General features: G+C 33.5%; 2 protein-coding genes across 2 annotated transcripts; one reads left to right on the top strand and one right to left on the bottom strand.

Annotated features, from left to right (window-relative positions):
* Window positions 1–4,702: 4,702 nt before the first annotated feature.
* LOC133807055 (endoribonuclease Dicer homolog 3) lies at window positions 4,703–13,886 on the top strand. The gene is made up of 24 exons (XM_062245193.1): window positions 4,703–5,000; window positions 5,107–5,287; window positions 5,414–5,527; window positions 5,825–5,959; window positions 6,050–6,119; window positions 6,275–6,339; window positions 6,444–6,575; window positions 6,689–6,841; window positions 6,940–7,069; window positions 7,297–7,402; window positions 7,487–7,682; window positions 7,768–7,928; window positions 8,013–8,231; window positions 8,336–8,604; window positions 8,816–9,084; window positions 9,171–9,700; window positions 9,781–9,875; window positions 9,967–10,193; window positions 10,274–10,483; window positions 10,562–11,038; window positions 11,115–11,387; window positions 11,656–11,982; window positions 12,923–13,287; window positions 13,501–13,886. The coding sequence occupies exons 1-24, from the start codon at window positions 4,870–4,872 to the stop codon at window positions 13,709–13,711; spliced, it is 5,046 nt and encodes a 1,681-aa protein (XP_062101177.1). The 5' UTR covers window positions 4,703–4,869; the 3' UTR covers window positions 13,712–13,886.
* A 5,883-nt stretch (window positions 13,887–19,769) lies between these two features.
* LOC133803128 (uncharacterized) lies at window positions 19,770–24,130 on the bottom strand. The gene is made up of 11 exons (XM_062241087.1): window positions 23,822–24,130; window positions 23,379–23,600; window positions 22,837–22,954; window positions 22,639–22,739; window positions 22,283–22,539; window positions 21,999–22,130; window positions 21,609–21,731; window positions 21,319–21,447; window positions 20,997–21,214; window positions 20,746–20,899; window positions 19,770–20,348 (listed from the first exon to the last, which is right to left on the bottom strand). Coding segments are annotated over exons 1-11 (1,674 nt in total). The 5' UTR covers window positions 23,823–24,130; the 3' UTR covers window positions 19,770–20,129.
* Window positions 24,131–25,880: the final 1,750 nt, after the last annotated feature.

Consider the following 25,880-nt stretch of genomic DNA (forward strand, 5'->3'; position numbering starts at 1 on the left):
TCAAATTCAGTTGAACTAATCTTATATTCAATTTTTAAAATTAAAAAAATATAATTTATAGACAGTGAATCAATCACATTTTCATAAATATGTTTCCAGTCACTAAATTCAATTTTTCACACTTTTAGAAAATTATTTTTTAATTGCTAACCAACCATGCCCTTATTTTTTTCGAAAAAAATTCAATTAATATTAGTATTGGAACTTACATAAACAGCCTAAAGTAAAAAATGAAAAGAAAAAGGTAATTTTTTGTGTTTGCGTACTTGATGACATGTTAGAAAATTGTGTAAATGACTTTTCAAAATTTAGTATTCAAGTCATTAATTCTAAAAAAAAAATAGTATTCAATAGTTTGGGGGTTTGCATTTACATTTGGGGTTGCTTTACTATTATTATTTTTCTTTGGAATTTGAGAAGATTGGTGAATAAAAAAGTGAAGTTAATGTTACATAATTACCCCTTCATATACTTGGCTCGTACATATTTTTTAGTATGTGAAGAAAAATATATTTTGAGAACTCATTATGTGTAAGAAAGAAGAAAACAATTATTAAAATTTATTTTTAAACTTTTCTTCTATTTTTTTTGAGAAATTATTTAGTCCCTCACAGGACTTAATCCTTCGTGTGGGAGCCATTTTTTTGGCCAAGTGTCACTTGTTGGGTGTTGTTGAAATTTTTATTTTTTTGATGTTTACTTACTATAACCGGTTGTCTAAACTGGATGAATTTTTTTTTGTGGTGTGACTTTAAAAAGTGAGGACATAATTGTAATTGTATGTCCAATAATATGTACAATTTAGGGCTTTATACTAAATTTATATTGAAGTTGACACTTATTTACGATATTGGGCACGTAAGATTTTGGTTGCTACTAAGTAATTATTAATGATTTGTTACGGAACACTATTAGGGTAGCACGTAACAAAAACTGATACATATTTTTATTGTGTTTATGTATAAGAAATGAATTAAGTTTCTTTTGGACAAATTTGATTTTTGCTTTATTTTTTTAATGTTAAGATGATTGAATTGCCATTAATTAGGTATGAGAATATATACTATATACATGGTTTGAGAATATATTATGTGGTAGAATGAGTCATATGAATTATGTATTCTAATTTTTTTAAGTAGTGTTAAAAAAAATTAAATCGTATAGAATGTTTAGCATTAATTATTTTTGGTAATATATTTGACTCTAAGATTAATTAGATTTAAAAAAACAAACAAACAATTAATTTTTTTTATAGATTGTAGAATGTTTAGCATTAATTAATTTTGCAAATATATTGGACAATAAAATTAATTAGATGTTTCTTTAAGATTTTTTTTATAAATGGTAGAATTTTTAGCATTAATTAATTTTGTCAATATATTTGACAATAAGATTAATTAGATGTTTGATATATATAAAATAGATGGTAGAATGTTTAGTATTTGATTATTTTTGTCAATATATTTGACACTAAGATTAATTAGATTAAAAAAACCTTTTACAAGTTTAGCATTAATTAATTTTTTCCAATGTATATGTGACAATAAAATTAAATAGATGTTTATTTAACAAAAATTTTTATAAATAGCATAATATTTAGCATTACTTAATTTTGTCAATATATTATGTATTTGGCAATTAGATTAAAAATAAATAAATAGGTAGTAGAATGTTTAGTATTAATCATTTTTGTCAATATATTTTACCATCAGATTAACTAGATAACTAAATATTTAACATTAAATATTTTTGCTAATATTTTTGACACAATTGTTTGTACAAATAAATAAGTCAAATTTTTTTTTTTATAATTTTTTTAATCAAAGTCTTCGTATACTGTTGATTTATAATGTTTAAGATATAATTTTAATTTAGCGAAACACAAATCATGTTTGATTAATATATATTTGTAGTAATTATTATAATACATGCATATAATTTAATAAATTTTAAATTTAATTAGTAAAAAAAGGATAAAATTAATTGTTTAGGTCTTATTATCATCTTATTGTCATTGAAAGTTATATATGTCAAAGGCTTAAAAGAGTAGTATTTAGAAAATTATATATATAATTTTTATATTACACTACTAACTCTACAAAATAGAATTATTTTATCATATTTTAATGTCAAAAAATAAATTATTTCTTGAGTTTTTAATTAATTTATTATGTTTTGAAGTAAATTTGAATTAATTAGTATTATTTTATTTGTATAGAATTTGTGTGTTTTTACACATATTTTGTTTAAATTTGTTGTATTTTAATTATTGGTAAATTTTGTGTTTAATTTCTAATCCATTTTCCTAATTTTAAGTGTGTTTATTTGGACAAGAAATAAAACTTAGAAATTGATTTAGAAATTATAAAGCAAAAGAAGTGTAACAAAAAGTATTAAAAACAAAAACGTTACCGGTTGTTAGGAGCTACCAAAGGGTATATGAGTATTTTAAGACATTCTCATCCAAATATATAAATCTAACCATTTAAACACATAATAAAATGAATCTAAGAGCTGAAAATTAATGAAGGACTAAGTCCTTCAAATAAAAGTGAGGGATGGAAGAAGTTCCCATTTTTTTTATATAGAATTAGAAAATAAAGGTTTATGTGTGAAAAGATATATACATAAATAGGTAGATTCTACTATAGGGCTTCAAGAAGAGCTCGCTGGTGGAGTTCTTGTGTAATTTAGACCCATGAATAGTTTTTAGCGTGATTTATTTTGGGAAATCTACAAAAATATACTAAAAGTTAAAAAAAATTTGAAAAATACGGTGCATTACAAAAATAAAGAATTTTTGGATAAAAACACGGAATGGCAAAACTGTAAATACGGAGTGGCAAAATCATAAATAAAAGCTGTAAAATACAATTTTTTGTGAACAACGTTTACAAACTAGTAAATATCTGTTACAAACTTGTAAATATCTGTTACGTGTTTGTAAATAATATTTACAAAATCCATTATAGAATTGTAGATTTTTTTTTTTTGTTTTTTTAGATAAAACTTCCAAATAAATTTGTAACTAAATTTTTTATTTTTATAACAATAGTTTACAAATCTAGTTTTACAACTAAGAAATATATTTTTGTAACTAATATTTACGAAAATATTTTATAGTTAAGAAATCATTTGAAAATGTCTTCTTCTTTACTATGAGAGAAATCAAAACCCGAATCACAATTATTCTCAATTACCCAAGTAATAAATCTAAAACAAAAACAATGGAATTATCCACTGAAATTAAGTTCATCACAATATATACATATATTATATATATATTCAAAAATCAGTCAAGAGATTAGAAGATGAAAAAACCATTAACAACACTTTCTAACCGTATATACATATATTATATATGTATATGATGATGATACACTTTCTAACCAGTATATGTATATATCTATCGACTAAAATTAAGTTCATCACAATATATACATATATTATATATATATCTAAAAACCAGTCAAGAAATTATTTTATATTACCGTATATTCAAAAATCAGTCAATATATACATATGTTGATGATGATGATCAGTAGTTTCATATTACCGTAAATGTGTAATTATTTTATATTACCGTATATTTAGAATTTTTTTCCTAAACACCGTACTTAATGTAATTATCCCATTTATCTTTATAATCGTATATTTTGTAATTATTTAGAGCATCATACAAATTTTTATAAAATTTCAAATAATTTACCATACTAAACACTAAGTTCAAAACAGAGTGACATAATAACTTCAGACACAAATTTCATTTCAAATCCAAGAAATAATAATATTATTTATTCCTATCACAACAAAATAATTTATTTTAAAGAACAAAATAAATTATATATAAAAATAAATAACGCACAAGGGGTACAATTATAATTTTACGTTTAAAAATTTCTCTAAATTTCCATTAAGCTCCCATCCTCCTTATCTTAATTTTTTTAACCCTCCTACTAAATTAAACATATATTAACAATCAAATTAGATATTTTTTATTCATAAATAAATGTGAAGGTGTATATTTTTTTGGACCCTGTGTTTTGTCCCATTATCTGTTTGGACTCTGTATTTTGACAAATTACTTTTTGGACCCTATGTTTTATAAAATAGTTCAAATAGAACCCTAAACTTAATTTTGATGAAGAAAAAATTGAATATAACAATACAATTTTTAAGTAGAATGATTTTATTTTTGTTTTGAATTGTTAATTTGGTAAATTATTTGTGATTTTAGTTGAGAAAACATTGACCAAAATCGGATTTAAGATTCTATTTTAATCATTTTACAAAATATAGGGTCCAAAAAATAATTTATCAAAATACAAGATTAAAAAAAATTATAAAACCTACAAAATTTTATTAATTAGATGATACAAATTTGAAATAAATAAATAAAAAAATTATCAAAACACAAGAAAGACATGCATTTAAATTAAAAAAAAATATATAACTTAATCATTTAAATAGCATGTGGCGTCCTTCAAATATTTATTGCAGTTAACCAAAACGACGACGTAAAACGAAAAGTCCGTAAACTGACATCCTTTATTGGACCAAAAGCCTTTGACTCAGTTCAGTTTCAGTATTCAGTTTCACTCTCACACTATTTTACAGTACTCTTCCAATCCAAACACCAAAATTTCCTTTTCCTACTTCTTCTTCTTTTTTTTTTTAATAACAGAATAATATCTTTAATAATATTTTCTCAAACCTATTTCCATTTTTAAAATTTTCTAAATAAAAAGACACAAACTTTTTATCAAGTGGAAACAACAAAGAAGTAAAAAGAACCCATTTTTTTTTTACAAAGGGTTTAGCTTTACATGTTCTTCTACTCTGTTTTTTTTTTGTCTGGTAATAGTGTTAATGGAGTCCCCAGACCAAACCCAGAACCAGAAAATTCCTAATAATGATAAAGACAGTCTTATTGGCTGTGATCATGCTCTGCAACTCAATTCCCATGGTGACGGTGGCCCTAAGCCCTTCAACCCTAGAAGGTTTCGTTTCTCTTTCTTCCTTTAAAGATACATACTTTTTTGTGTTTTTGGATAGATTAAGTTTTTTTGTTTTGGTATAATGTTGTTTGTTTTTTGTTGTTCGTAGGTATCAGTTAGAGGTGTACGAGGTTGCAATAAACAAAAACACCATAGCTGTAATGGAGACTGGTGCTGGGAAGACATTGATAGCAGTCATGCTCATCCACAACATTGGTCAAACTATAAAGTCAACACAAGTTAAAAAGATCATCATATTCTTGGCTCCCACTGTTCATCTTGTTAATCAGGTTTTTTTTTTTTTAATTATTATTAATTTTTTTGCATTAACTTGAAAAACCCACATGCATTGTGGCCAATTCATTATATTTATTTTGATTTTTTTTCATAATTATTTTTGTTTTTGGGTTTTTCAGCAATTTGAGGTTATTAAAAGTCATACTGGTTTTGAAGTGGGAGAGTACTATGGAGGCAAAGGGGTTGATGAGTGGACTGAACAAGTCTGGCAAAATGAAATAAACCAGCATGATGTAAGTTTCTGCTTTTTTTTTTTTTTTGTTAAAAATATCTTAATATTGTATGTTGTTTGATTATTGAGATAATCAAAGCTATTTTGTGGAGCATTCAATAGGAAATTCTGATATTTCTTTTTCCTTTTCTCAGAGCTAACATTTAGTGTCACTGGCCAATTATCTGAGGCCTTTGTGAATAATCATGACTTGATAATTACATTGGTTTAACTATGATATACACAAAGGTGGAAGTTTTATTATAAAAATCATATGTAAATCTTTAGGTTAATACATAATTTTCTTGCTATCTTGTAGGTCCTGGTTATGACACCCCAGGTTCTTTTAGATGCATTAAGAAGGGCTTTCTTTAGCTTAGAATCAGTAGGTTTAATGGTTATCGACGAATGCCATCGAGCTATCGGTAACCATCCTTATACAAAAATAATGAAGGTTAGTGTCGTTTATGTTGAATTCGCTTCACTTTTTATAAATTTATGTTTAAGAATTATCTTTGACGATTGCTTCCCTGTTTCGCTGAAGGAATTTTATCACAAATGTAGGAGAAAGCCTAAGATTTTCGGAATGACAGCTTCGCCTGTTGTTAGAAAAGGTAGTGATGTGTTACTGCTATTGAACTTGTCCTTTTGTTTTTTCATTTTAACACACTGAGAGCTTGGCTTAAATCGAGATGTTTAGCTTTGCGATTGAAAATTCTATTGGATTTGTCGTAGTTTATGTAACCGAAATAATGAATTTGTTGCTAAGGTGTTTCTTCAACAACGGATTGTGAAGGTCAACTATCAGAACTCGAAAGCATTTTGGATTCCCAGGTACTTACTTATACTTTTTTTTTAATGGTATTAACTCTGCATTGATTAGTTGTCAAACTTAAAAATTTAACTACTTTCTTGTATCTTAAAATTTGATGGTTTAGATTTATACTGTTGAAGACAAGGCAGAGATGGAAATATTTGTCCCCTCTGCAAAAGAGACTCTTAAATTTTACGATCCAAATCGGTATCCATTTTTAGATTTGAAAGCAAAGATAGAAGCCTTATGGTTGAAGGTATTACACTATAGTGACTTTACACAGCATTGATTTGTATACACACACACACACACATATTTATATTTGTAGCCTTGCAGAGATGATGATTTTTTCTTTTTAAATTTGTACAGTCTGATGCTTCATTTTCGAATTGGCTAGAATCGGTGCAAAGTAATTACAAGGACATGGATGATAGAATTAAGACTCTGCGTAAACGGTTGTCAAATGACCATGGAAAGATCTCATATTGCCTTGATGAACTTGGTCTCGTGTGTGCTTATGAGGTACGGTTATAAATTTAGTCTAATTAGGGATCTAAAGAACTATTTTTGTTTCACAATCCTATTATAATATGGATTTTATTATTTTACTTGTTTCATAGGCTGCGAAGGTATGTCTGGAAAACTTCCCCAATACCCAAGAAGATTGTAAAGTTCATCGAGAAAGTTTGATGGAGTACAAATCTTTTCTCGAGGAAGTGTTATGTGCATTCGAGGAATCATTTACACATGGTACACCATTATATATTATCAAATATGGCATTGAATTGTTTTTATCTCAATTATTTTTGCTTCGTACATATCATAAATTTCTTCTTCTTTTTTATGCGATTTTGTCCTTGCCTCTCTTGCTTAAATTTGCAACGAGTCAAGTGAATCTTTACCATCGTTGTTTGCCTATGCATGTCTTGAGTCGCTCTTCTCGATGGTTTTGCTGATATTTGTCCCTTGTGACTCAGGCTGTGAAGATTTCATGGGTCCTGAGTTTGACTATGTAAAGGCTGTGCATTTGGGCTATGTTTCTTCAAAAATACAAGAGTTGATTGAACTTTTCCAATCTTTCGGGTAAAATACAACAACTTCATTTGCCAAATTTTCTCAAACTTAATATCTACAAAAGGTTGACTGAATAAATTTCTATGATTTCAGAGGAGCTATGGAGTTACTTTGCCTAATCTTTGTTAATAGAATCATCATAGCTAAAGTAATCGAAAGATTTGTGAAGAAAGTCGCTTGTTTATCTCACTTTACAGTTTCATATTTGACTGGAAGTAATACATCATCAGTTGATGCCCTTGCACCGAAATTGCAAAAGGAGACTTTGGATTCGTTTCGCTCTGGAAAGGTATAGTATGTCATATTATATGTTTTTTACAACAATGTGAGAAAATCTATATAATATATTTATTTAGTAACCCCCTTCCAAGTAGGTCAATCTGTTATTTGCTACTGACGTAGTTGAGGAGGGAATTCATGTGCCGAACTGCTCCTACGTGATACGTTTTGACCTGCCTAAGACTGTCCGAAGCTATGTCCAATCAAGGGGACGAGCTCGACAACTCGACTCTCAGTTTGTCATGATGTTGGAGAGGTGAGTTTTCCTTCAGATAATAATAATAATAATAATAATTAAAAAAAATAGGATTGGATTTATATTATTGGCTTTGTTATGCAGGGGAAATGCTAAGCAAAGGGACCAATTATATGAAGTCATCAGGAGCGAGCGCTCAGTGATAGATACTGCTACAAATAGAGATCCTAATATGTGCATTGTGAAGCCATGTGCTTCCGAGGTTGCGCCTGCATATCATGTGGATGCCACAGGAGCATCAATTACAGCAGACTCTAGTGTCAGTCTCATACATCGGTATTGTGAACGGCTCCCCGGTGATAAGTATGGATTATTTTCCTCATCAGATAGTCTTCCTAAGTGCACAGTTAAAAATATTCGTTTCCCTGACTATTATTAGTCTTTTTTTTTGGTTTTATGTGACTTAGGTACTTCACCCCAAAGCCAACTTTTAAGTGCTCGTATGTTGGACAAAGGTTGTTTGAGTGTCGGATAATGTTACCTCCAAATGCGGCTTTTAAAACGCTAGTTGGTCCGGTAAGTAAAAACTCTCATTTATCTAAGCAGCTGGTTTGCTTGGAAGCCTGTAAAAAATTACATCAATTGGGCGCTCTAGATGATCATCTTCTTCCTTCCACCGAAGAATCTTCAGAAAAAAGTGTGGCTGTGAAAAGCAAAGAAGCCGCTTCTGGTGCTGGTATGCGAATGTGTTTGATTTAACACAATTTTGATGAATTTGTGTTTGATTTAACATGGTTTAAGTTCAAGTCTTGTCATGAAGTTCCAAATTCATAAATATTTTTATGTGATAATTTTTTTTAATGGATCTTATTTCTTATGAACAAGGGCATGTGTTTTTATAACTTATCTTCATGTTTCTAATAAAATAATTATCCGGTTGTTTGAAGGAACAACGAAAAGGAAGGAATTGCATGGAACGACTTGTGCTCGAGCATTATCTGGAACTTGGGAAGAAAAGCATGATGCTGTTTTTCATGCTTATAGGTTTGTCTTTGCCTGCAGTAATGTTGGCGAATTCTTTTCTGAATTTGTTCTTCTAATCGAGACGAAGCTTGATGATGACGTTGGAAATTTTGAGTTGGAACTCTTCTTGGTTTCAAAGACTGTTAAGTCTTCTGTTTCTTATTGTGGACAAGTAAATCTAGATGCAGAACAGGTACAAACATAAGCTCCTCAGATTATATATTATTCCTTACCATGGTCCAATTACGAGAGTTTACTTACTTCGTTTTTTTTTAATAGATGAAGAAAGCAAAATGCTTTCAGGAACTATTCTTTAATGGATTGTTCGGGAAGTTATTTATTGGATCTAAATCAAGTGGAACGAAGAGAGAACTTTTACTCCATTACGATGAGAAAAGGTTATGGAACCAATTCTATTCATATTTGCTTCTTCCACTCGATTCATTAAATGAGACAAGTAATGAATCTTGGAGAATAAGTTGGCAAGAGATGGATTCTTGCATTTCCGTGGTAGAACTGCTGAAGAAGAACTCATTGTCAGGTGCCCAGCATTGTAATGGCGAGAATGGAAATGTGTCGCCATGCAAGACCGAGCCCTTGGAGAGTATAAGTGATAATATAGTTCGCTTTGCTAATGGTTCTGTTGATACATCCAATCTCGAAGAGAGAGTGGTATTGGCTATTCACACCGGAAAATTGTACTCTATTGTTGATTTGGAGAGTAGCACATCGGCTGAGAGCCCGTTCGAGGTTAATGGTGATGATGTTCCATCACCATTCACTTCCTATACTGAGTACTTTAACAAAAAGTAAGTGATTGAATATCCTAATTCACAATTTATTAACAAATCTTTTTTTTTTTGGCTTAAATATTGATTTTTCTTATTAGGTATGGGATTGTTCTAAAGTATCCAAATCAACCTTTATTGCGGTTAAAGCAAAGTCATAATCCTCACAACCTACTGGTGAACTTCAGTGATGAAGGTTTGTTAAGTTGCCTGCTAAAGACTTTTATGATAATTGAGCTGAAAAAAAAATTGAATATATATTTCTGAATGTTTTGCTTATTTGGTAGGTGCTACTGGTAAGACATCAAAAAATGGCCTCTCTAAGCCACAAATGCATGCCCATATGCCACCAGAGCTTTTGATGACTATTGATATACCGAGAAGTGTTATAAAATCACTTTATCTAATACCGTCATTGATGCATCGATTGGAATCCCTAATGCTAGCCAGCCAACTTAGAAAAGAAATAGATTTTCAGCTCTCAGATGCTAGCTCTCAAATTTCAAGCTCATTGGTATGTTACATTTATCTAAGTTATAATATTCGTTGATGCTACTTAAGTTTTGTTTTCTAACTAATTTCCTTGGTGATTAGATTCTCGAAGCTCTTACAACCCTTAGATGTTGTGAAAACTTTTCTATGGAGCGTTTGGAATTGCTCGGTGACTCAGTTTTAAAATATGTTGTTGGTTGCCACCGCTTTCTTAAATATCCCAAGAAACACGAAGGACAACTCACTTCTCGGCGGTCTTCAATTATTTGCAACTCGAATTTGCATAAATTGGGAACAGATCATAAATTGCAGGTATTTTTTAGGGCCTTTTTGTTTTATTAATTTCATTAAAAGTGTACTCAAATGAGTTTAACTCCTTGCTTTTCTTAGGGTTATATACGCGATAGTGCATTTGATCCACGTCGTTGGGTCGCTCCAGGACAGCATTCATTACGCCCTGTTCCTTGTAAATGCGGATTGGATACTTTAGAAGTACCTCTCGATCGAAAATTCCAAACGGAAGATCCAAAAATCGTGGTTGGAAAGAGCTGTGACAAAGGTCATCGATGGATGGGCTCGAAAACTATAGCTGATTGTGTTGAAGCCCTCATAGGAGCCTATTATGTGGGTGGTGGACTGACTGCTGCAATTCATATGATGAAATGGTTCGGTATTGATGCTGAGCTTGAGCCGTCTTTAGTTTTAGAAGCAATTTCGATTGCATCTCTTCGGTTTTATACCCCAAAAGGAGATGAGATTGCAACCCTAGAGTCAAAAATCAAGTATGTATTTTCAACCAAAGGTCTTCTGCAGGAAGCAATAACACACGCATCTGATCAAGAACTCAATCTCGATTACTGTTACCAGGTAGTTTTAGGATCCTTTATCTTTGAATGAGTGAGATTTTTTGTTTATCTATCTATTAACTTCTTGAATTTTTCAGAGGCTCGAGTTTCTTGGCGATTCGGTCTTGGACTTGCTTACAACAAGGTACCTTTATGAGACCTATACAGATATCGATCCAGGCGAGTTAACAGACTTGCGATCAGCATGTGTTAGCAATGAAAATTTTGCTCAAGCTGCTGTAAGACGAGACCTTCAACCGCACCTCCAACATTGCTCGGGGCTGCTTCAAAGTCAAATAGCAGAGTATGCGAAGTCTTTCGGTGAACATAACAATTCAAGTAAATCGTTTGAAGGAGCAAAAGGTCCCAAGGCAAGTTGTTTTCCTTCTTGTTGTCCTTTTCGGCATTAGACTGGACAGGTTCTGTTTGAAGTAATTAGGGTGCATGATTGGTTTAGTATTTGGAAATGATGTTATAAACTCAAAAACTTGATTGTTATCTGTTTTTTAAAAACACTAAAAATTCTTAAAAAAAACAACTAACCAATCAAAGTATTAAAATCACTTCATTTTAATGCTCAAATCATAAAATTTCAAACTAAAATTTGACTTTTTTTTTCCTCATATTGGGTCAAATCAGGCTCTAGGGGACATGTTTGAAAGTATTGCAGGGGCAGTGCTAATTGATACCAAGCTTAATATTGATGAAGTTTGGAGAATATTTGAACCGCTATTGTCTCCAATTGTGACTCCGGATAAACTTGAATTGCCGCCTCTTCGTGAATTGAACGAATTATGCGATTCTCTTGGGCATTTTATCAAAGAAAATTGTACAAAGAAGGGCGAAATGGTGCATGCAGAGCTTACCTTGCAGCTTAAAGATGTTCGGTTGATCGGAGAGGGAAGTGACCGTAGCAAAAAAGCAGCAAAGGGAGAAGCAGCTCGTCAGTTGTTGAAAAAACTGGAGGTTTGGCTTTCTTAACCTTTTTTTTTAACTTTTAATAGATGTCACATGTGCTAGATTTCTTATAATACTTGTGTTTAAGCTTTTAATAAACCTTAGGAAGCCATTTGAAAAATCCTAACTTAATAGCTCTTGGAGAGTCTACAGTACAGGCATTGAAACAGTTAGTGAATTTCTTGGCTATTCAGTGTGGATTCACAAAGAAAATGAGTAACTTAAGCGCGGGTTTAGTTGGAAGGAAAGAAATAGAACGGAATGAAAAATAATTCATTTTCATTCTATTTCTTTATTTGGTTACAATTACGGATTTAGAATGTCATTTGAATAAAATGATATTTTTTTAACTATTTAAGTAGAATGACTATTCCTCCAAAGTAAACGAGAAAATACCATTCTAATATCAATATTTTTTTAGGGAATTTACTCATTTAGTACCCTGTATTTTTGTAAAGTATCATTTTGGTACCCTTTTTTTTTTCAATAATGCTCATATGGTACTTTGTATTTTAAAATCATACATATTTGGCACCCTAGACTCATATTTGATAAATAAAATTTTGTCAATATAACCAAATATTTTATTGAGGGCAGTTTGATTAAATTGGTAAAATTTTATTAATTAAATTTAAGTTTAGGGTACCAAATATGTACTATTTTAAAATACAAGGTACCAAATGAGCATTATTGTAAATACAGGATACCAAAACGATACTTTACAAAAACACAGGGTACTAAATGGTTACCTACCCTATTTTTTTATTGTTAACTTTTTGTGCTCGTTTTATTCCATTCTTATACCTATTCTCATTTTTTTTTAACATATAAATTCATTATTTCTAACCAAACAACACCGAAGTGATTACCATCAAATCTCGGTGATTGTTTAAGTTAGTTTTTGGCAGCAAATAGATTTTCTATTGTTTTAATACTTGTCATGATGCAGACTAGAGGAATTTCATACTCATGGTTCTCCAAGAAGAGGAAGCAGGGTACCGAAAATGTAGACAATTTATTCTCCTCAAACATGAACACTGACGAAAACGGTCAGACAATAGACGACGAACCTGCAGAAGCACATAACCATAAAAAACTCAAGACAGATGGACCTATAGATTTTGTAAAATCAAATGATGAAGTTATGGGCAATGTCGCCGACTATTCTGAGAAAAAAGGCTGTTCTTCCAACCATGACACCCCAGTTATTTCAATCAAAATGAACAAAGGAGGACCTAGAATGACACTGTTTGAGCTTTGCAAGAAGCAACAATGGCAAATGCCCGAATTCAAATCGAGAGAAACTAAATCCAGGTAAAGCAAATTACAACCATTCGACCCAAGAGTGGATAGCTCAAATAAGTCAGGCATGTGGTTTGCTCCCTCGTGGTCTGAAGTTCGAGTCCCCGAATATTGTAGGGTTAGGCGGGGCTACGAAATCTACTTCCAAAAGCAAACATGTTTCTTTGACTTCCTACTTTGTGAATGCATGTTAGCCTAACTGTTAATTCTCTTTTGCTCTTGCAGAACTCCTATCGAGCTCGGGGAAGGCTCGGAAAAAAGAACAGGCTTCAACAGTTATGTATCAGATATAGTTTTGTACATTCCCAACTCCGGTGACATTGGATGCACCGGAGATGCCAGGGCTGATAAGAAGAGCTCGCTCGACTCGGCTGCGTTGGTTATGCTTTACGAGCTTGAACAGCAAGGAAAACTCATCATTGGTAACAAGTCTTGACTCGTTTTATTTCAAGAATAAAGGATGTGTAAGGAGTTGCTTGTGCTATAAGTTACAGTCCACCATCCCAATTAATCTCCATTGCATGAGGTTTCAATCTGTAATGTGTACAATATATGTCAAGACATTGTAACCGAATCTTTTACCATGATATGCAAAAGAATTCATTAAGTTATTTTTGTTTCATTAAATCATTATGTTTATTTTTTAATTTTAAATAGAATAAATAGTAATTTTTTTCTCTAAACTATAGCCCTGATAGAGTTTTGCCCTGCCTTGAATTATAACATGACATTTTTGTTACATTTTGTTTTTTTTTTAAGCAGTTTGCTATGTAGCCACATATCACATGTGTAGTTAATTGACGTTAAACGTGTAAAAATTAGTTATAGGTACATATTATCAAATTTTATTATTATACCACTATATATATATGTATTTGTCTATTAGGACGGACAAATTTCGCCACATTAACACAACATCAGTGTTATATGAGCAAATTGTTTTTTAAAAAATGAATGATAAGTTTGAAAACAATACTACAGAAGAAAATAGTAAAAATTGTATACTCAGCTCAAATTATAGTTGAGCTAAAAATCTGTATATATAGAACAAAAGGTTACAACATGCTCAATGGCATTGATTGACGTATACAGAGAGAATATACCAAATTCTAACAGAATTACACTGATTTCTAATCATTGGTGACTACACCAATGAAGTCACCAATGAATTGTACAAAAAGCCTAACAGCCTGAGACCACAGCAGGTGTAAAATGGTGACACATTTTTCATTTCATTTCTCAACACCTCCTCTCAAACGCAGCGGGGAATGAACAACGTCAAGTTTGTCAATGAGAAATTGAAATCGAGATGGTGTTAGACTCTTTGTCAGGCAGTTGGCTATTTGGTCATGGGAAGGAATGAATCGAACCTCTAACTGTTTTTGTAAAATCTTGTCTCGAACAAAATGGACATCTAGCTCGATGTGTTTAGTTCGAGCATGATATACTAGGTTGGAAGCAAGTGCACTTGCACCAAGATTATCACACCAAGTCACAGGAATAGTTGAGCAGGGAAGTCTAAGTTCATTGAGGAAACCTTGAATCCATGAGAGTTCTGCAGCAACATGAGCAAGAGCTCTATATTCGGATTATGTACTTGACCGAGACACCACTACTTGTTTTTTGGATGACCACGACACAAGAGTGTCCCCAAGGTACACACAGTAAGCAACTACAGACTTTCTATCAGGACAACATGCCCAATCGGCATTCGAGTACCTAGTGAGACTTAGATGATTGCTATATTTGATATGCAGTCCACACATTATAGTGCCTTTAAGATACCTTAAAACTCTTTTGACAACACTCCAATGGACAGTTGTGGGAGCCTTGAGGAATTGGCTTAGCTTATTCACAGCAAAATTGATGTCGGGCCGAGTGTGAGTAAGGTATTGTAGGCCTCCAATGATGCTTCGATAGAGACTCGGTTCAGCAAGTGGCTCACCATCGTGAAGAGATAGAGGTTTCCCCGTGACCATTGGAGTGGGACAAGGCTTGACATGAGTCATGTGACTGCGATGAAGTAAATCCTCAATATACTTCGACTGAGTAAGATAAATACCAGTATCATCACGAAACACTTCAATACCAAGAAAGTAATGGAGGTCACCGAGATCTTTCAGAGCAAACAGTGAGTGTAATCTAGTGATAAACTCTTGCAATTTCTTATCACAGTTACCCGTGACAATAATGTCATCCACATAGATGAGAACAAGAATAATGATGCCATGACGATGATAGAAAAACAAGGACGAATCTGCTCTGGAGTTAACAAAGTTCCAGCTGAGAAGACTTTGACGAAACCGATCAAACTAGGCGCGAGGTGCCTGTTTGAGGCCATACAGAGATTTATTCATCTGACAGACATGATGATGGTACTCTTTTGCTTGGAACCCAGATGGTTGGCTCATAAATACCTCCTCTGAAAGTTTACCATTGAGGAATGCATTATTAATATCAAGTTGTTTGATGTGCCAACCTTTTGCAACAGCAATAGTAAGGATGATTTGGACCGTAGAGGCCTTACTGATTGGGCTAAAGGTCTGACAAAACTCAATGCCTGGTCGTTGATGAAAACCCTTAGCTACAAGACATGCCTTATATCGCGGAAATGAGCCATCAGAATTCCGTTTGAGTTTAAACACCCATTTGTTACCTACAATATTCATTTCAGGTGAGTGGGGAACCAAGGTCCAAGTGTTATTCCGCATGAGAGCCATGTATTCATTGTTCATGACTTGTTTCCAACCATCATGTGAAAGTGCTATAGCCAAATATTCTGGTTCATCTGTGATAGAAGACCATTGAGATTGTCCAAGATAAACTTTCGGTTTGAATATCCCTGCCTTGGACCGAGTAACCATGGGATGAGTGGGCTTGATAGGATCAAAAATAGGTGTCTCAGAGAGTGCAACCATCGAACCTGAGGAAGAGTTGGAGACAGAGTGCACTGGAGACACAGTGTTAGTCATCTCAACACCAGAATCAATATGATTATTGGAAGAATTTACCTGATGATCACAGTGAGCTGAAGCAGATGGAGAAAGTGGTGCAGCAGGAGAGTTGAGATGACTTTGAGTGGCTGGAGTAGGACCAACAGTAGGTGTAGATAAGGAGGAAGGTAGACTCATTCCAGACCATGAAGGAACATTGACAAGGACGGACTATTCTGGTTGGTGAGTATTGAGGAAGCCTAGTTGAAATGGGAACTCAAGTTCATTAAAAATGACATTACGCGATATATAGATCCTACCATGAGGGCTAAGACACTTGAAATCTTTGTGAGCATCACTATACCCGAGATTCATACATTTGATGGAATGAAAAGAGAATTTGTGGGATTGGTAGGGACGAAGGTAGGGAAAACAAGCTGACCCAAATGTTTTTAAGAACTTGTAATCTGAAACTTTGTTATTAAGGACCTGAAAAGGAGATTGACCACTAAGCACATAGGAAGGCAGCCTATTAATGAGATAAACTGAAGTAACAAAAGCATCCCACCAATACTTTAGAGGCATAGTAGCTTGAGCAAGTAAGGTAAGGCCCATTTCGGTAATGTGACGGTGTTTTCTTTCAGCTTTACCATTTTGAGCTGAAGTGTGAGGACACGAATGTTGAAATAAGATGCCACTATCAGTAACAAGTTTGGAAAAGGATTGATATTCTCCTCCCCAATCTGTTTGGAGTTTCTTGATTTTCCTTTCGAATTGGTTTTCAACCAATATTTTAAATTGAGTGAAGGCTTGTAGAGCCTCAGATTTGGTTTTGAGAGGATATATCTATGTATATCGACTATAGTCATCGACGAAGTGGATATAAAATCTGAAATTGGAGTTGGACATGATAGGGGCAAGACCCCACACATCCGTATGTATCAAATCAAGAGGTTTAGATGCTCAGGTAACAGATTGTTTAAAAGGTAAAGAGTGAAATTTGCCAAATTGACAAGCATCATAGAAACTGAAATTATCATTACTAGAAACTTTTACATTGGACAGATTTAAAACTTGACTCAAAACATGACTTGAAGGATGACCTAAACGCCTATGCCACACCTCCTTCTTGGAATTCAAAGATGAACTAGATTGAGATTGACTCAAAAAGGCTACTGTTGGAGACAATTGCTTGGGACGAGATAAAGGTATAGACTGAGCATGACTGGAGCGGAGAGCCAGTGAATCAAATTGGTAAATGCCATCCTTAAGTTTCCCTTGCAACACCACTTTCCTTGTTTGCTTGTCCTTCACAAAACAACCATCAGAGAAAAAAATCAATAAACACATTGTTATCCAAGGTTAGTTGTGAGATACTAATGAGATTTTTGGTTACTTTAGGAACATGTAACAAATTCTTTAACAAAAGAGTGTGACCTGACTTTGTGTGAAGGATACCATTACCGGAATGAAGTATAGTAAGAGAGCTGCCATTTCCCACAACCAAGGACTCCTTACCTTTATATTCAACTTTCTGTTGTAAATGTCTAAGGTCTGCTGTGACATGGTGATGACCCACTCGGAGAAGAGCCCATGTAGTTTTCATCGAACCTGTTATAACACACGGCAGCAGAGTGACCAAATCGACCACAAACTTGACATGTAGGACGTGAAAAGCTAAACCGAGAGCCAAATCGACCCCCTCGGCCACGAGGTCGAGTGCCACCCCCGCCTCGGTTTGGGAAAGAGCCCCGTGAGAAGCAAGACGACGAAGAAGAAGCAGGAGCTGTGTGGGATGGTGGAGAATGCGTATGAGCAACCAGAGCCTGCGAAGAGGTCATCTTCGAGCCAGAAAGAGCAGCCAGCCGTTCAACTCAGGCCAAGAGGTAGATGGGCGAGCTTCAACCTGTAAAATAATAGGAAGATATTCCCCATCCAGACCAGACAACACATTAGCAAGAAGCTGAGAATGAGGGTATGGGTCACCAACAAGGGACAAAGTGTCAGCCCATTGTCGTTTGAGACGCAAATAGTCAGACATGGAAGAGGGGCCCTTGCGAGTGGTCTGGATTTGTGTGCGAGTTTCATCGAGTCGGGAACGAGAGTAGGCACCATACAAAGCATCAAGATTACGCCAAAGAGCAGCGGAAGAGTCGGACCCCATAACCTCGGTAGCAATCATTTCAAACATGGACCCATATAGCCAACTGAGGAGAAGCTGGTCAGCAACAATCCATTATTCGAAGGCTAGAATGGGTTGAGACAAGGCAGCGGAATCATCACTAGACACAGGAAGAAGCTCAGGCGGTTTCACGGTCACACCAGTGGGGAAACCATCGAGGCGATGCCCACGAACAATGGCAGAGACCATCGTTTTCCAGAGGGAAAAGTTATTTCGGTCGATTTTGAGGGCAAAGGGCTGGGTAAGGGTATGGCCAAATTGAGGGGAAGGATTAGACAGAGGAGAAGAGAACGAAGCTGAGACATTTGGGGAAGGAGGAACAACATTACTAGCAGCAGGGGTAGAGGGAGAATCATCACTACCAGGAATCGACATGAGGCAGAGCCAAGAAGGGCGTCTGATACCAAGTTTGAAAACAATACTACAGAAGAAAATAGTAAAAATTGTATACTCAGCTCAAATGATAGCTGAGGTAAAAATTTGTATGCATAGAACAAAAAGTTACAACATGCTCAATGGCATTGATACACGTATACAGAGAGAATATACCAAATCCTAACAGAATTACACTGATTTCTAATCATTGGTGACTACACCAATGAATTGTACAAAAAGCCTAACAGCCTGGGACCACAGCAGGTGTAAAATGGTGACACCTTTTTCATTTCATTCCTCAACATGATATGCAATATAAGGGGCACATTTACAATAATTGATATTGTTCGAGAGTATTTTTGCCACGAAAAAAAGTTCAGAGGGCAAAAATCTACAAAGACCACAGTAAGTCCATAGTTCGGAGAGAAAATTTCAACTTTACCCTTTCCAAATATATATAAACTTTAAAATAAGTAATTTTAGATGGTGTTTGTTTAGAAAACGACACAAGCACAGGCTGAGTCCATGTTCACCTGTCTAGATTATTTTACCATTTTAGATAGGAGTCAATAATAACTAGAGCTCTTCAAGATGTAACCAATTTAATCAATTTGCACAATTTAATTTAATATAATTTACAAAGTGGGGATTGGGTTGAAGATCTGAAATAAGTATTTGTGTGGATTGAATGTATCTGATTCAATCTAATCTACATTTTATATATAATTCTTTTAAAATTATTTGCAAAAAATACTTTAAACTTATTAAAAAAAAATTTAATTGGTTCTGTGAAGTTTTTCTTTTTAACAACTTTAATGTAATGTAGTATTTAATATGTAAATTTTAATATATTTTTGTATAAAGAGTAAAATTTTAGAAATTGATAATAACAATGGTCTAAATTATTGAATCTGCATTTATTTATACAAATTGAATTGATTTAAAACTATCCTGTGAATTGAGTTGGATCTAAAATATGAATTTCACACTCTAGAAAACTGGGATCAGTAAGAATAATCTTTTTCTTTTTCCACTTAAAAGAATTAACTCACAGCAAACAACAGACCTGACTTATTCACATTTAATCTTACATATATGTATTAAAAGGAAAGAAAAAAAATATGGCACACTAAAACATTTGCACTCCATAGCTTGTAGGCCATATAGAAAAAAAAGTTCTTCAAACATGTATTGTGTAGCACACAGCACCCAAAATAAGAAGGCTCTTCCCATGTCACCTTGACACTCTCAATTAAGAATTCAACAGCACATTCTTCAAACTTGAACAAGCAATGGACATGGCTCCAAATGACACCAAAAGGGTAAGTCAAAATGGTGGTGGTGATAATAGTGACCATCTCATCTCATGCTCTGATCAGAAGCTCGTAAACATTACTGTTATTGTCTCCATTAACACGCTTCAACATTTCGAAACTTCTGCGACTCCCTAAAAAGTCAATGCGTTTGAATATCACATAACCGCGCTCTGCTGTTTCTTTACTCGAGTAGATTGATCGGAGGCGGTCAGCATGCCTCGAGTCTGTGTGGATTGCAACCGTTGTTTCGTGAACCGACATGTTTTCCTGCAAGGGCATGTGTGTTTAGTGCAATGATACTTTGTTGCCAGCTAAGGCAGGAGCAGGGACGGGGAGGTACGTGTTTGATGGGGGTGCCTGGCACCCGATTTTTCTTTGAAACTAGGCTCACCGCCTAGTCGCACAATATTTGAGGACCAGAAAACTATAGCAATTGCTGTATAGGCACATAGTAGGGATTCGAACACAGACCATGTGAGAGCAAACCACATGCCTGACTAATTGTATATGGTTTGAGGCTTAAACTTTTCATAGTTAGTCCTCTTGTTATCTAATCCTGGAAAGTAGTTTAAGTCTCGTAAATGTTTTTCTAGAAGACTGATATCAACAGATTTGATCACAAGAATGGACCAAATGTAAAAGCCAAGATTAAATGTATTTGTACCTGATAAAATGCATGTACATGATCCAGCACCTGCAAACAAGTGAAGCCTTCATCACTGAAAAACGTTCTTGAAGACGGCCCCATCTCAGAAAATCGGTCAACGGGAAACAAAATGGTAAGAAAATTGTTTTTGAATATCACTTCAGACTTCTCACTGCAAAAAAAGTACACAAAGATGGATATTGTGAGATGACGAACTCCTGACTGGATAGAAAACACTTAACCTGGTTATAAAAATGAAAGATAAAAACCTTTCGGTGAGCGGCCGCGTCAAATTTGCGAAGGAAGTTTCAGAATCTTTGCCATCTCCTTTTGCATCAAAGAATTGAGGTGTATGCTGTTCACTACCATCTCCGGCGCTGAAAGAATCGGTGTAAATAGAAACTGTAGAAGTTGGCTCAGATATTGACCAGCAAATCGAATCAAGAAGGCTGGTAGGAGTTATTGGACGCATTGGGGTTTGACAAGTCTGAAAGATTGAATGTTTTGTATAACATATTATCATTTATCAACATGGAACTTTTATTATTATTCAAAAAGAAGACAATGAAATCTATTCAAGCCAAAACAAACCTGCATGCGACGACCACGGCGATTTCTGACTCCAATTTTAGCAGAATTTGCTATATGTTGCCTTTCTACAAAACTTGGTTTACTTGTAAAAGTCGGAGCATCTTCAGGGAAACTTCTCGTTTTCGATGCCTAGTAAATAAACGACAGAGCAATCAAGGAAAACCCGAACAATATGAATTTCGAAGAATTCTACCAAGTACTTTACGGCAAAACAGAAAGTGGCTATGAAAAAATTTCAAAAGTTTTAGATGGTTGAACACTCCAAAGAAAATTAAAAATTGGAAATTTACCTCCTTTGCAATGCCATTCTGAAAATCTTCAAGCATTAGATTGACCTGCCTGGCCAAATCAGTTGACATATGCACAAGCCTTTGCTCATACTTTTCCTTGGCTGTTTTCAGAACCCATAATGGCTGAGACATAGGATTATCAAATTAATTTCTTACACAAAGAAGTACTTAGATCACTGTCTAATATATAAAGTGGATTAGTGTATCTTTGCCTTCGGTGTCAAAACTGATTTTGACCAAAACATATAGAAGCAAAAATACAATAGGCATTAAAAATCTCCAAATCATCACTACATTTCATGAAACCAAGGAGCGAATTAATCGAAAAATATCCATACAGAGTGCTCATTAATTCTTATCGAAACATCAGTATCTTGCTGAAGAACTCACAGTAACAAGATTGCTAGAGTGGCCAAGATATCTCCGGATAGAAGACCCTTCACACACAACATGACTCGCATGGCAACCAGCAAACCACTTATCTACAAATGTGGCACCTTCTCTACTAGCAGCCTCGATAACCTACCGTGCAAATAAAATTAATTTAAGAGATGCTCAAGGATCAGGAATCACTCTACTAACATCTACAAGTAACAAGAAATTTATAAAAGCTTATACATCTAAAATAAAAGGGAAAGAAGAAAAACTTAGAGCTCCCTGGAATTCAGCTTCACCTTATTCCTAAGCTCGGCTGAAATATCCAAGTCAACATACATAGAGTGACCAGATAGAGTGAAGTCATCATTTCTCTCTGAGGCTCTTCCAGAAAACCGTGCATGTTCTTCGCTCGTCTCAGATTGTGAAGTTCCACGAACTCCAACAGGAAGGCAAGAGTTCTCAGCACCAGTAAAGCCAGTAAGCCGATTCCAGTCATCCAAAGCCTTATTTTCTCCTAGGCTTTTGATCCTGTAAAGCGTTTCACTGAGCCTAACTGCAAATATAAAAAGCCAATTGCCTTCATATACTGATCACAATATCATCAAGAAAATGAAAAACTTGACACAATAAAACAAATTCGAGTCACTCTTACCGTTCTTCCTTACGCTATCCACAAACCATCCAAGTGTAACAACAAAGAGACCATTCCTTGATCCGTGCTTCGAAGCATGCTCAAACTTGCGTCCACCAAAACTGTAACACTTATTAAGGAGCTGTTTCAACTCTTCATACTATTCTACCATTTCATACAGTTCAATCTATAATTAAAAACAACAACAACAACTCAAACTATTTACTTTGATAAGAAAAGGATATTTGAACCACCAAATGGGTACATTGTGGATGCAAATTAGGACTGTACTGGCCACCTAATCTTTCAGTTGCTTCCTTTACTTGTTTTCTTGCTTCTGCCAAAAGAATGAAAGCAAAGATGAGCAAAGTTCCAAAACCTCCATAGCTTTTCTTCAGAAAGTTAAAAGTTGAAAGCGACATATTCTATTCTACACAAAACAAACTCATTCCTCCTAAACTACTGAGCCACATACACAAAAATTTGTGTCAACAGAAGCTTGTATCCCATGATAATTCAGATTATTTTTGCTTTTTTGTCGATTCACGTTCAAACTAACTAAATTGAATCACCAATATTCCACTATCATTCAAAACTAATCAACCCTTCTTCTAATGAATAAGTTCTGTAAAAACAATCTTGCACCACCATTTCTGGACCTAAGTGACTTAAAACATTAGCAACGAAAAAATTCATGAAGAAATATAGACATAAATATAATAAGAAAATCAGAAATACTGTGTAGAATTGAGAGGTTAAACCTTTGGATAGTCCAGTGACGCATATAACAAGGCCATTAAAGGGTCCGGTTGATCTGAGAACCACTCGCTCGGACCGAGCAGAGGAGGAAGCAGGGGACATTGGCTCAACTGGTTGAAGACCCTTGAAAGAATTCAATGGAGAAGAAATCCCAACAAACAGCCTAGAACAACCCTTGCTCTTAATCACTTCAACAACACCACCACCGCCACCCCCCATAGCCACTGCTCAAAATCGTCACAAGAAAAAAATACCCATTACGAAAAAGCAAGAAACTTTAATCGAAACAAGGACTGAACTGGGCGGGAAAGAAACAAATGAGTAAACCCAACACGTGAAAATCTGAGCATGACCCAGAATTAGAATCGAAGTTTAGATAAAGAAAAGTTAAAAAAAAAAATGGGAATGTTTCAGACAAAATGGAAGAATCGAATAAGCATCTTACTGGAAAGAGCAGAGAGAAAAGTGAGATTGAGGAGAATGAGGAGAGAGTGGTAGTGAAGAAGACAAAGTGTGAATTTTTGAAGACCGCATAGTTAAGAGTTTAGTGATAGTAAAATGTATAAAATCTTCACCATTCCAGAGCAAAAAAGGCTTTTTTAGGAAGAGAAAAAAGCAAAGGAAAAAGAGAATTTTTTTGAATGAAGTGCTTTCTTTTTCTATTATTTATGTCAAATTGTGTCTGTATGAAAATGGGGTTCGAGAAAATTTAAAGAGAGAGAGAGAAAGAGAGAAGAGAGAGAGAGTCTGACGGCAACTGCAAGCAATGGAAAGAAAAGAAAAGCCAAAGTGGCCACACAACACAAAAACACTACACACAAAGCAAAGCACGCCATGGAGATTGGTCACAATGACTTCTTCAATCTATTAAAATTTCAAATTTAAATATTAAAAATTAAAAAAGACATCTTTTTTTCCTAATTTGGGTCTTAACTTTGATCTAATTTGCAAACCTACCATCATTCGTTCTACTACTATTCTATTCTATTACTTTTTTTTTTCTTTCTAATTTTCTTTTTTCACTATAGTGATTGTTCCTTTGCTTTGCTTGGAAATTATTTAATAGGGTTTTGATAGAGTTTGCAATTTGTGTTCGTGGGTTTTGTTTGTGTTGTGTCGAGACTCATGAATCATAAGTAAATATTTAAATCAAAGCTGTCTATCAAAAAATTAATTGAAATGACTTATAAATAGGCGTAATTTGTGTAACCCGTTTATTGAAAATTTATATTTAATTTGTGATCATCAATACACTAAGCTAATTATGATATATTTATAACTTATTTACACTAAATATATAATCTTTAAATATGTCGTTCTTGTGTCATTTTTTAGTTAGACCAGTTCAATAGGTCAACTTCATATTGATTCAATCCTAAATCTAAATTCATCTATTTTTGAGATTTTTTCTTAAATACACGTCTTTTTTACTTATTTATGGATCCTTTTTTTTTTAAATACACACTAAAATTTTAAAAAATACGATTTTTAAAGTTTCATAACTATAAAAATATGATTTTTAAGAAAAATAACTAAAAAACAACTCATTGGATCAACTAAACATTAATAAAAAAACTATAAAAATAACGTGAAAACACAAAAAAAAAAAAACCTAAAAACAACAAAAAAAAAAAAGAAAAAAGACAAAATCGTAAAAATATAAAAATTTCCTTAAAACCATAAAATTAAAATATATATATATTTGCCAGTAAAAATGTAATTTTTTAGCAAAATTTAATATTTTATGTAATTTACCATTTATTTTCATGTTATAGTATCACACTTTTTTCTAATAGAATTAGCTCAACTAATATACATAATAAATCAGAATAAGAAAATCTTAGGTTTCGAACTATTTCATTTTTATTGATTCAACTATTGATTAAGATTTTTCTAAAATTTTAATAATATAGAAATAAGAAACATTTAAAATATGCCATTTTTGTTTTTTTTTTTTCTTTCTTTCTCATCTATATGAAATCAGTCACATGCTTTTATTTTTGTATGTTCCTAATTTACAATAATACAAACTCAATTACATATTTCTAGTGAAATTTTGAACCAAACAATGAGCTGTATTTTTGTTTGTACCTGGTAAATTACACTATTATTTTAGATGTACTTTTTGATGCAAATACAAACAATTTAAAAGTGACTTTCAAGAAAGCACTACAACTACAATTCTCCTCCATGTGAAAAAATTCTCAGTTTGACTTAGAATTGGAAAAATTAAAAGTGAAAGTTTCTTGTTATATTGGAAGACTTATCTTCTTCCATAAATGATGTTACTTACTTATTCATATTAGTTTGCTTTGTTGTATCCCAACTCATATATTTTTTATAGATATATATATATATATATATTTATTTATTTATATCACTTGGTCTCAAATTATTTTTCTATGGATATAAGGATTATGTCTATCCCATATATCCTTTTTCTTTATTAAGTCTTATCTTTGTACTTCAAAGTACCATTGGATCATTATCCCACATGTCACTCA

This window comes from Humulus lupulus, chromosome X (genome assembly GCF_963169125.1).
Source record: "Humulus lupulus chromosome X, drHumLupu1.1, whole genome shotgun sequence".
Classification (NCBI taxonomy): Eukaryota; Viridiplantae; Streptophyta; class Magnoliopsida; order Rosales; family Cannabaceae; genus Humulus; species Humulus lupulus.